Below are 12,660 nucleotides of genomic sequence, written 5' to 3'. Positions count from 1 at the left end.
AAAAAAAAAATCCATTAATATGCTTTTTTTGTTTTTTTCCAACACAAACAACTCCTCCAGAAATTAAAACGTGTACAATTTCATGGGAATAACAACAACTACATTTTGCAAATACATGGTTGCCGAGGATAAATAAAAGGTTGAAATGTGGCGGGAGAGCGGCACCGAATCCGACGTGTATGCCACGTCACGACGAACAACAAACAACGAGCGCCCCTAAAAAATTCGAAAACCGGGACAGGCTGGAAGTGAACGAAGGGAACGAAGCATGGGAACAAAGAATTGGGAACCGGACTTAGGGGTCGGGGGAGTTAAGGCGCACGGCTGAGCCGACCCTAAGTCTTTCTGTTGGTCTTGGAATCGTCTTTGTTGCTGGTTGCAGGGCCGCCATCGCCAATTTCTCTCACCTCCTTGTAGGGCAGTGTGAAGATTCGTCAGCCAGCATGGCGAAGCAGATCAGTGAGATCAAGGACTTTCTTCTCACGGCCCGGCGCAAGGACGCCCGCAGCGTCAAGATCAAGCGCTCCAAGGATGTCGTCAAGTTCAAGGTGAGGTGCTCGAAGTACCTCTACACCCTATGCGTCTTCGACTCCGACAAGGCTGACAAGCTGAAGCAGTCCCTGCCCCCTGGTCTCACTGTTCACGACTTGTAGAGCGATGATTTTCTCTGTTGATGCTTCCAGGATGGCACTGGCGCTGGGAATTGTTTAGTGCTCGCCGTCTTGATGTCGAGTAGGCATGGATAGCGAATTAAGATTCGGAATGCAGAATGGAATACAGTTTCGGAGCAAGAGGGATATCCCTTTTTCTTTATCCCTCTACCTCTTTTAACTTACTGTACTTGGGAGATTTATTTGAATGTCATTTGAGATTTTAGGGTTACCTCTGCATGCCCTGCACGAATAGTATTTTGTGTGAAATGGTGATCACTGTGCTTAAGTCTTTTTGAAGAGAACCTCCATAAACCTACCTCCATTTTCTGAATCTGATTAGTAAGATTCTGGTTTGGTAGAGGATGCAACCATGTGGCTTCGAGTATTATGCACATTGTAGTTTTGTTTGGCTGTTTATTGAATGGGGTGTAGTCACTCCAGGAACATCGAAAGGCTTGGGAAAGTGTGCTACGCATGTTCGGAGAGGGAACATTAGTTGGGAATCCCTGCTGCAGTCTCATTCATACATTGCCAAAACTTAAGTAATTCCTTCATTGATCGATAGTTTACTTCAAGAGTGCGGGGACCAGAGTTGCTTCACTTGTGCGTTTCTGTTGTTTTATCTGCTTCAATGACGATCTATATGATTGTTGAATGGGGAGCGTTCCACTCTATGACTGAGTGGGTCAGGAATACCGCCGCCGTCATAACGAAAGCATTTGACAAACCTGCTTGCTTTAGCAGAGTAAACTGAAGCGGAACAACTCACGAGACCCACTCAGTCATAGAGTGCAGTACTGCAGTTAGTGTAACTCTAAATGCAAATTTTGATACCCAAATGTGCTACATCGCGCGACTCTCGTGATACCTTATCATCAACAAATCGCAACGCCAATAATCTTTCGTGTACCACTAGTTTACAAAGTAGGGTATGAACTTACCAGTATAAAGGATGTCTTCAAGATCGATTTCACGTGGAATCAATAAAAGTGACATTTGAGGGAACTCAGTTAGAATTCCTTAAGAAAAATCTGTTTTCTATCGCAAGGGTACTTCTTACTTTGATAGATAATATTTCACTACGTGAATCCCAAAACTCGCCTCCATTGATTGAGGAAATCCAAATCCTTTCGTCGAAATGTATAATCTGACTGAAAACGATAGGAAAAAGAAAAAGAAATAGCAAATCAACAACAACAAGAACGACGAGGGTTGGGCAATGACTTCTTAAACTAACTCCGCATAAAAGACGGAGATATTGTTTATGACTGTCCCTGCTACTCGTGTGCTCTTTGAGTAATTCTTAAAGCTCAATTTGAAGCCTCCTACCACATTTTGGAGAAAAGGAAGATGTACATGTATGTATGTATGTATTTTACAATAATGGAAATTTGCAAATGATATATTTTATCATGGTTTGGTTTTGTATGTGTTATTCATATTTAAATAATTTGTTTTAGGTACAAAAAAAAAAGAAGATTGATAATCATTTATTGTTTTGGTAAAAGATAGTACATGTTGACATTATCAAATTTAAAAACTATTTCATCAAAATAATTCTTTTTTATAGTAATTATTCTATATGGTTATTATTTATATATTCTTATAATCATATAAAAAACCATTTATATAATAGAATGATATAGAAATTATATAGAATAATATAGAATAATTTCTATATTTATGGAATATTAACCATACAATAGTAATAGAAAATAATATAGAATATTTCTAGGTTATAATAATAATATACATAAATAGAATAATATAGAAATTATTCTATATGGTTATTATTTATATATTCTTATTAGGTGTTTTTTCTTCGTTATTATTATTTTCACTATTTTTATATAAATTTCTATTGTTTTTAACTAACCAAGTTCTTAAATTAAACTATACTTTGTCTTTAGTTTAGTTGTCTTTAGTTACAATGGTGCAATACAAGACTTAAAAATTAATCCTAGTATTGTATATACAGTTACTCAATTATCTAGTAAAGTTGCAATTATCTAATAAAATATAAAGAATAAGAGTTAAAATACCCCATTATACTCTATCATATTAGATTGGCTAAAAAAATGAGGTAATTGTCTTTAATATATAACAGTATAAAATATTCAACAATTAATCTAAATTATATATATATTTTAAAATAAAAATTATATTTAAATGATATATTCATATATATATCCAAATAATTTTTTTGATTAATGATTCTATTATAGAAAGTTTTATAAATTAAAAAATTTGATATGTTGAAAATTGGGCCAACAAGTTTGCTATGTGTTGCACATATTGGTGATTTGTGGTACAAGTTGGCTATGTGGTACACATGTTGAAATTTATCTTATAAGTTAGATACATATATTGCAAGTTGGAGACTTTATCATATTATATGAAGTCTTACTTGAGAATGCACCTAACACTTAGCTATGGAAGGTAAATTAGAATTGCAACAATAAGGTCTTAATAGCTCTAATAAAATCTTAAATAAACATAAATTAAACAATAATAATCTTAATTTAACCTTAATAAAATCTAAAAAAAACTTAAAGAAATTATATCGAAAAATAAAAAAATCATAAAAGAAACATAAAAAATCATAAAATATTAAAAAATATTAAAAAATCTTTAAAAAATCTTAAATAAATTTTAAATAAATTCCAATCAAATCCTTATGAAATCCTAATGAAATTCCAAATAAATCATAATTATATCTTAATAAAATCTTAAATCCCAAACCAAATTCTAATCCAATTTTAATCAAATAAAAATCAAATTCTACTCAAATCAAAATAAAATCCTAATCAAATCCTAAATTCTAAAATCTAAACAAACCTTTAATCAATCCTATAATAGATTAAAACTTGAATAATTAATAATTAAACTATTGATTTTGACTACTATTAAAGAGTTTATACTTTTAATTACTGAGTAAAAACAAATACAAAAAATTTAAAAAAGATTGTAATTACCAAATCAAAGATAAATCCCATAATCAACTTGGATGTCAATTGGCTTTCTTCTCTAACCTTGATGTCAATCTTTTAGTGCCAATATCTTGTGCTTTCATTATTTTTTAGCTCTCAAATTTTGTATAATTATTAGAAATCAATTTTTTAATTAGTATGCATAAATTTATCACAGTTTTAATAGCAAAAAACTGCAAATCTTCACTAATCTTTTCAACTCTAATTTTTAAGATTCTAAAACTATTATATTTTAATAACCTTCAAAAAAACCATTTGGTTGCACTCAAACTTATAGTATAGATTTATTATAATTATAATCATATAATAAAAATAAATCCACCTATAAATCATCTTCTATTTATATAATTTTTTTTAAAGTATAAACTCTTTAAATTTTTCAAAATCCCAAAGTCATCCCAAAACAACTGTGACATTAAAATCTTTTTAAAGTCATTATAGATTCAAATTACTTCAAATCAATATTCTGAGATCTTAATTTTGGTTTTCTTTCAACATTTCTCTTTAATTTGCCAAAGAATCTATAAATTTCTATAGATAAACACTTTTGTATCTTAGAATGTGATTTCAACTCTAGTTCACAATCAGTATTCTTTGAGTATCAATTCTTAGATTCTTAAGATAATTTTTATTACAAACTATTCTTAAATCTTTTCTAAAGATGTCTATATTATTCATATTTCTACTTTATTTTGAATTGCTTTAATTAAGACAATATAAAGTGGATAAAATTCTTTTTTTAATTAAAAAAATAATATAAATATTAAATATTTTTATTTCCATCATATCTTTTACTATTATGGACATACATATTTATTCTATTAATTATCTATATGATTAGATAGAAATAGATAAAAATAAATTTATTTTATGATATCTTTTAGAAAAGCTTTTTAAAAACTTCATAGATGCGATTTTGACTTTATATGTATTTATAATTGATTGATAGGTTAAAAACTTGGTCAACAAGTTATCCATGTGTCACAAATGTTGGTAGCTTATGAAATAATCTAATTATGTGGTGCACATATAGAAAACTTGTGTTGCAAGTTAAGACATGTATCTAGCAAAGTCAACATGTATTAGAGGTCTTATAGAATATTGCCAAATAGCTCTTAATTAGATAGTATACAGTGACTCAAAAAACTGTTTCAATGTTGACATATTTAGGAAAGAATGGTATATTACAGATTAATTGTAGTAAATAATGACACATGGTTTATATAGCAAATAAAGTATTCCTTTACAGCTACTAAATGAATCCAGGTTGAAAAGAATCCATTATGTAATTGCAAAGCTATGACCAATCTAATTTGAAGTGATATTGTAATAATATTTTGAGTGTAGTGTCTAATTTTTGGATTCTATCAATTACTCAATATTATGGCATTCTATCATCATCAAATTTACTATGACAATATTATTACTAATCTAATGACATCATTAATGCTTACTAGTAGCTATAAAAGTACCATTCTTAATTACAATTCTTAGCATGGACATATTCTAAATTACCACATTTTAAGACCTTCTAAAATCTTTTGCAAATTTTTAGAACCTACTAGATACTTGTAGAATCTTTCACAATCTTTTAGAAAGTTCCATAGGCTTCTAAAAAGCCTCTTTAGACTTTTAAAAACTTCCATAGAATATACCATAGATTTTTGTAATTTTTATTATAGTATAAATAAGAATCTTTGGAACCACTTTTGCTATCAATGTCATTTTTTGTCTTAAATCTTGCCATATTTCTTTGTCAGATTCTTATATCCTTGATAATTCCTTGAACAACTATGACACCCATTCCTAGCTCTCTTCAAGACAACATCACATTTGCTCTTCTTCATTCTCAAAAATCTTATGGCCAAATGTCAAGGACAAGAACTTGGTGAAAAAACAATTCAGATAAGTGAGCCTTAACTCAAAGAAAAGTAACAAAGTATAAATAAACAAGTATGTATATTGAAAGAGAAACTAGAATGGCTATTGCTAGAAGACAAGAAAACTAGAGACCCTTGAAACTAGACTGGAAGCAAGAAAGAAGTTGACAAGAGTGAAAAAAGCTTCATTCTTGTCTCTATATATATTATCTAACTAGGGGCTACAAGGCGACATTCTATAGGACCTCCAATAAGTGTTGACTTTGTAGGACACATGCCTTGACTTACAAGATAAGTTTTTCTATATGTAGGCTATATAGTTAGTTTGGTCTTCAAGCTAACAACATGTGTGGCACATGGCCAACTTGTTGACTACGTTTCTAATCCAAAAAGTCAATTAAAGACACCTGTAAAGTCAAAGTAGCATCTATAAAGCTTCTAAGAAGCTTCCATATCAAATACTATAGAATTAACTTACGTTTATGTACTTCTATCTATTTATATATATAATTACTGGCTTACATGAGTATGTCCATGATATTACCCCTCCTTCTAGGGACGAGTTCCACGAGGAGCGGTCATTATATGTTGAAGAAATCTATGATGCGATGAATTCTATTTGCCACATACTCTGATCTTTGTTCTCTTCGAAGATGATTGATAGGGCCTCTCAACCATCGGTAGTGTTCCATACCAAGGCATGAAGACCATCTAGTTATTTGATCATTGTTGAGGCCTTCATAACTTCCTTTGAATAGAACATTTGGAACACCATCAAGAGTTGTTCCTATTTCTAGTAAAATCACCAAACATCGAGAGTTCCTTCCCAAGTCGTGATATCAAATATATTATATCTCGCCATCTATTCGAGGAAGAACATGTCATTCTTGAAGATCTTCATCTCGATTGCATCGTCTTGAAGGTTTTGACAATTGTAATGTCTCGTCCAACAGATCAACAAATGAAGGCTCTTGAGTTGAATCTGCTGGTTATTGGTTCTCTATCTCTTGAGCATCACAATTACAAAGAACCTTCAAGCAAAGATTGAAAGTAGAATGTTATCTTGCCTAGACATTGTTTCTTTTATAAACAAGGTTTTCATCTTGATTTTGATGGATGTCATTAATGAAAAACCTCCATCACCTTTACTGCATTTGCAAGATTCTTTATTGGCTTTCATATGCATTCATTAATATTATATCCATGCCAATGGACAAGATATTCTAATTTATTTTGGCGCCGCCTTGAATCTAAGACTTCTTCTACTTCAAAATCTTCATTATTATCCACTTCTATAGAAGGAGGTGGATCTTGTCGTCTTCTTGGTATGTCCACTATCTTGTATGGTTCAAGAAGAGACACATGGAATACTGGATGGATTTTCATTGACTTCGATAGATGTAAACGATATGCGACTAGATTGATTTGTGTAGAAATAGAAAATGGTCCTAGCCTTTAATAGTCCAACTTGTCACAAGGATGAGTGGTCTTGATATTGCAAGAAAGTAGCCATACCTTATCACCTAAGTGGAATGGTGGTTGTTCCTTTCGATAGACATCCGCATTGATTTTTTGTTGTTCTTGAGCTTCTTTTAACTATGCCTTCATCGTTGTATGTAGCTCTGACAAATGAATTGCCAAATCTTTCGCAATAGGATTATCAACTTTTGAGAAGTCAAAAATATCAAGTCGTGGATGATAACCATAATTAGCAAAAAAAGGTGTTTGTTTTGTAGAAGAATGTACCAAGTTATTGTAAGAAAATTCTACGAATGGCAAAAGAGTTGTCCAATCATCTTATTGGTAGTTAATAGTACATCTTAAATATTGCTCCAAAACTTGATTAATACACTCCATTTGTCCATCAGTTTGAAGATGGAATACTGAAGTTAGTTTTATATCTACTTTTAGAATCTTGAAAAGAGTCCGCCAAAATCTTAATACAAATTGAGTTTCCTTATCTGATATAATAACCTTAAATAATCCATGATAGTGATAGATATTGATAAGAAAGAGCTTAGCTGTTTCTTCACTTGTGATAGATTTTGTACATGGTACAAAATGTGCCATCTTGTTACAATGATCTACTATCACGAATATAGAGTCATAAGAACCTGAGATTGGAAGATCTGTGATGAATTCCATAGAAACAAAAGACCATGGTTGTTCTGAAATGGATAATGCTTGAAGAAGTCGAAAAGGTCGATGACGAGGAGTTTTTGATTTTGAGCAAACATCACATGATTGTACAAAAACTTTGACTGCCTTCCATATTTGAGGCCACCAAAAATTCCTAGATATCAGCTCCAAAGTCTCATTGTATCCAAAATGTCCTGCTGTTAGAAAGTCATGATGAGCTTGAAGAATACGTAAACGTGCTTCTCCTTTTAGAACATATAGGCATCTTACGAAATAGAATAGGTTGTTCTTGAACTCGAATTTAGAGGAATCATGAGATTTAGAAGAATTATTCTTGATATCATGAACAAGAGGGTCTAAAGACATACTTAACTGGACTTATTTAAGAAAAATTAAATCAACAGTTAATGTTGATTTTATTACTCGAAGATGAAATTACTCCGACTTCAAGAGAATCATTCTTTGTTACTCAAAAGCTGCATCTCTCTCTTTTGGTGCAAGATAAGAATGTCTAGACAAGGCATTGGACAAACCTTGTTATTTTCTTGGCCGATAAGTTATGATGAACTCAAATCTTGATAAAGACATACTCAAACGAGCTTGATGATGATTTAATACACATATTGTCATGAAATACTCAAGGTTTTTGTGATCCATATACATGGTGACTGGACTGGAAGTGCCTTCTAGATATTGACTCTATTCTTGAAAAGAATCCTCAATTGCAAGAAGTTTTTTGTCATAGATCTCATAATTGATTTCTACTGCTAAGAATTTTTTCAAATGAAAGGCTATTGGATGAAGTTTTTCATGTGTTCCCATTTGAGACAAAACCGCACCCAAAGCAAAGTCTGATGCCTCTGTTTCCATTAAGAATGCTTTGGAAAAATGAACACGATACAAGATTGATGCAGAAATAAACATTAACTTCAAAGATTCAAAACCAACTTTCGCTTTTTGATTCCATTGGAGTTTGTCTTTACAAGTCAAACGTGTAAGTAGAGTTGCAACTCGAGAGAAGTCTTTGATGAAGATCCGATAGTAGTTGGCAAATTCCAAAAAGCATTGGACATCTCTTACCATTTTTGGGATCTTTCAATATATAATAGTTTGAACTTTCTTAGGATCCATCATAAGTCTATCATTTGAAATGATGTAACCTAAGAAATTAACTTGAGTAGTGTAGAATACATACTATTCTATCTTGGCATAGAGTCTCGCATCTCTTAAATTTGTAACACACAACAAATATGAAGTTCATGTTCTTTTGGATTCTTAGAATAGATCAAGATGTCATCTAGATAACAGACCATAAAATTATCCAAAAATTCTCGAAAAACATCATTCATTAGATGTTGAAAAGCTGCGGGTGTGTTTGTAAGTCAAAAAGGCATGATATTGTATTCAAAATGTCCATATCTAGTTCGAAATGCAGTCTTTCATTCATCTCCTTCTTTGATACATACTAAATTGTATGCTCCCTAGAGATCTATTTTTATATAGATCTTAGCTTGATTCAGCTCATCAAGAAGTCGAGATATTAAAGGTAGTGGATACTTGTTCTTGATGGTAATCTTGTTGAGTCCTCGATAATCAACACACATCCGTAATGATCCATCTTTTTTCTTCACAAATAGAATTGGAGCTCCTGCCGGAGATTTAGAATGGCGTATGAAATTCTTGGCTAGATTTTCTTCAATATACTCCTCAAATTCAGTCAACTCATTTTGTGATAAACTGTAGATTGCTTTGAATGGTGGTTATGCTCTTTCTTAAAGGTCAAGTGAACAATCATAGAAAGGATGTTTTGGGAGTGTATCCGTATTTTTTTTTTCGAATACATCTTGAAATTCTTGATATTGGCTTGAAATGCCACTTGAAGTCTCTCCACCAGTAGAAACAAGTATGGCATAAATAATATATGGTGATTCTTTTATAGCAGTATGTAAGAAAGCTTTTGTACCTATAAATACAGGTTTAATTGAATTGGACTTATGACTCTCTACTTGATTAACTACACTGTTAGTTATACTTTTAGAGAAAGTAAGAGTTTGGAAAATCCAATCTATTTGAGGGTTGTATTTTTCTAAGCACGATAAAACTAAAATGACTAGATTAGAGAGAGATCTAATGATATTAAATACTACAAAGCTATTATGAACATTGATTATTACTTCTATAGGAAGAGTTTTGTGAGTAATATCTCCAAAAAATAATGGGCAACCATCGATGACTTCTACATGAACAAGTTTAGTTTTCTTTATTAAAGATATGCTATGTCTTTTAGTAAATTCTTCATCTAAGAAACACGCCGTGGTTCTTGAATCTAATAAGGCAGAGGCTTTATAATATTTAGGTCCTAAAATAACATTTAATGTAAAATAAGGAGAGAGCTCTGAGGAAAGAATAAGATCTTTACTAGATGTTGTGCAAAGTTCCAACCGCATGGTCCCTATTGTAGCTAGACAAACTTGTTTTTCGACATATTTTCTTCTTTGATAGCCATACTCTTCATTTTGTAGTTGTATCGTTTCTTTGAACAATATTGAGCAGTGTATTTTGGTTCTTCATAATATAAATATAATTCTTCTTGATGACGACGAGTCTTTTCTTGCTCAATAAGAGGTTTGAAACGTACTGCATCAATTTGCATATCTTCTACTTTCAAATGTATGTATTGAAGAGGTGTTGGTGTTGCCATTGATTTATAATAACGTTGAGGTTTACTTGCACGGTTCTCAAATCCGAATTCAAAAAGGTGATTGTCACACTTTATAGCAACGTCAATTGCTTGACTCAATGTTTGAGGATCAAGTATGTTGAGCATTAATTTTTTTACCTCATATTGTAATCTATAGAAAAATTGGCTAATGAGTGCAGCATCATCCCACTTGATATCAGTTGCAAGTTATCAAAATTGTAAAGCATACAACGTTATTGATCGATTACCTTGTCGTAAAATATGGATCTTATTGGTTGTAACACGAATTGCATCATGATCTCCATACATGGATCAAAACTCTATTAGAAAAGCCTCTAGATTATCAAATATTAGATCTCATCGTTAAAAAAAAGATGAAAACCATGATAGTGCTGAACCTGAAAGAAGTGTATCAATGAATCTAACTTGAGATCCTGGAGTTGGATAGCTTTGGGGTTGAAGTTCAATCATAAGGTACACTTGATTGATAAATCCTCGAAACTTGGATCTGGTGCCATCAAACTTCTCGGATAGAGAAATTTTTGGTTTTCTAACACTAGAAGGACATTCCACCATAGGAAGAAGGATATGATTTGGTGCAGATGTTGAAGCAGCCTCAATCATTTCTATATCTTCACTTCTTGCCAATCTTGTTGCTTTTTGTGGTGGTAAATTGAGTTGATGCATCGCAAGCATTTACTCCCTCAATTGCTCTTGCATTTGTGCCATTGCACTCTTCATTTCAACAAGTTCTGCCACGATAATACTTAAAAAAGAGAAGATGTCTAATATCGCTTAAGACAAATAGAAGAGAGGACTTGAGAACAAAGAAAATACTAAGGACAATATCTGTTTAGAAGAGGGTAATCTGTAACTTCTAATATGCTTATATCTTATCAAAAAAGAGGAGTAATCCACTCTTAATCAAGATTAAATAAAGCTCTGATATTGTAGGTATATTCTTATTAATCTGTCAAAGACAAGAACTCGATAAAAAAGTAATTCAGTCAAGTGAGTCTTCACTCAAAGAAAGGTAACAAAGTATAAATAAACAAGTATGTATATTGAAAGAGAAAGTAGAATGGCTATTGCCAAAAGACAAGAAAACTAGAGACCCTTGAAACTAGACTGGAAGCAAGAAAGGAGTTGACAAGAGTGAAGAAGGCTTTATTTTTATTTCTATATATACTATCTAACTAGAGGCTACATGGCGACATTCTATAGGACCTCCAATAAGTGTTGACTTTATAGGACACATGCCTTAACTTACAAGGCAAGTTTTTCTACATGTGGGCCACATAGTTAACTTGGTCTTTAAGCTAACAATATGTGTGGCACATGGCCAACTTGTTGACTATGTTTCTAATCCAAAAACTCAATTATAGACACCTATAAAGTCAAAACAGTGTCTATGAAGTTTCTAGAAAGCTTCCATATCAAATACTATAGAATTAACTTATTTTTATTTACTTCTACGTATTTATATATGTAATTACTGGCTTACATGAGTATATTCGTGATACCAAATTACTTTTGAACTTGGCTGCAGTAAAGCTACTATCTCTAAGCTAGCAAAAAAAGATCACTTTTAATAGGAAGAATCATAAATTAGATAGACCAAAAAAACTTATTATAATAGATGAAAGGACAATTATTTGCCAAAACAATATTGCGAAGGCTGAAAATGCTCTTGAAGTTGCTAAAAACCTTAATAATATTATTAATAATCTTATGTCAACCCAAACCATTTGAAATATTTTCAAGAAATGGAATATGAAAGCCCTGGTGAAGAAAAAAAAAGCCACTATTATCTATCCGCCATTGGAAATAATGCTTGAGATTTGCTTTAAAATAGAAGGAATAGATTGTACAGAATTGAAAGGATTTTATTTGGCCAGATGAAACAAAAATCAATAGATTTAGATTAGATGGTAGAAAGTGGGTGTGTAAACAAAAGGATCAATGCTTGCTTGACTAGAAGAACTAAAAAATAGTTCAGTATGGAGGTAAAAATATAATTGTATAGAGTTGTATGGGATGGAATGGAATTGAGAAGATAGTAGAGGTTGAAGAGAGGATGGATGCCAAACAATTTGTAAAAATTCTTGAAAAAAACGTGCTTCCTAGCATTGAAGAATTTGACATTTTTTAGGACGAGGTGATTTTTGAGTAAGATAATGACTCCAAACATAACTCAAAACTAGTATGGAAGTGGTTTGATCCTTGTGAGATTAAAGTAATGGATTGGCATTGTTATATTATATGTCATCTTATTTGAGAATGCACTAGGCATCCTG

At 31.9% G+C, this 12,660-nt stretch overlaps 1 protein-coding gene across 1 annotated transcript; it reads left to right on the top strand.

Annotated features, from left to right (window-relative positions):
• The first annotated feature begins 315 nt into the window (after positions 1-315).
• LOC112289308 (large ribosomal subunit protein eL38z/eL38y) lies at positions 316-882 on the top strand. The gene has a single exon (XM_024534433.3). The coding sequence runs from the start codon at positions 444-446 to the stop codon at positions 651-653; it is 210 nt and encodes a 69-aa protein (XP_024390201.1). The 5' UTR covers positions 316-443; the 3' UTR covers positions 654-882.
• Positions 883-12,660: the final 11,778 nt, after the last annotated feature.

The sequence above is a fragment of the Physcomitrium patens genome, chromosome 12, assembly GCF_059467195.1.
Source record: "Physcomitrium patens ecotype Gransden chromosome 12, ASM5946719v1, whole genome shotgun sequence".
NCBI classification, from domain to species: Eukaryota; Viridiplantae; Streptophyta; class Bryopsida; order Funariales; family Funariaceae; genus Physcomitrium; species Physcomitrium patens.
Note: the sequence above shows the minus strand (reverse complement) of the source record. Positions and strands in the feature narration are given on the sequence as shown.

Excerpts from the sequence above, each read along its gene's own strand:
- LOC112289308 (XM_024534433.3), top strand. The coding sequence starts at position 444 with ATGGCGAAGCAGATCAGTGAGATCAAGGACTTTCTTCTCACGGCCCGG.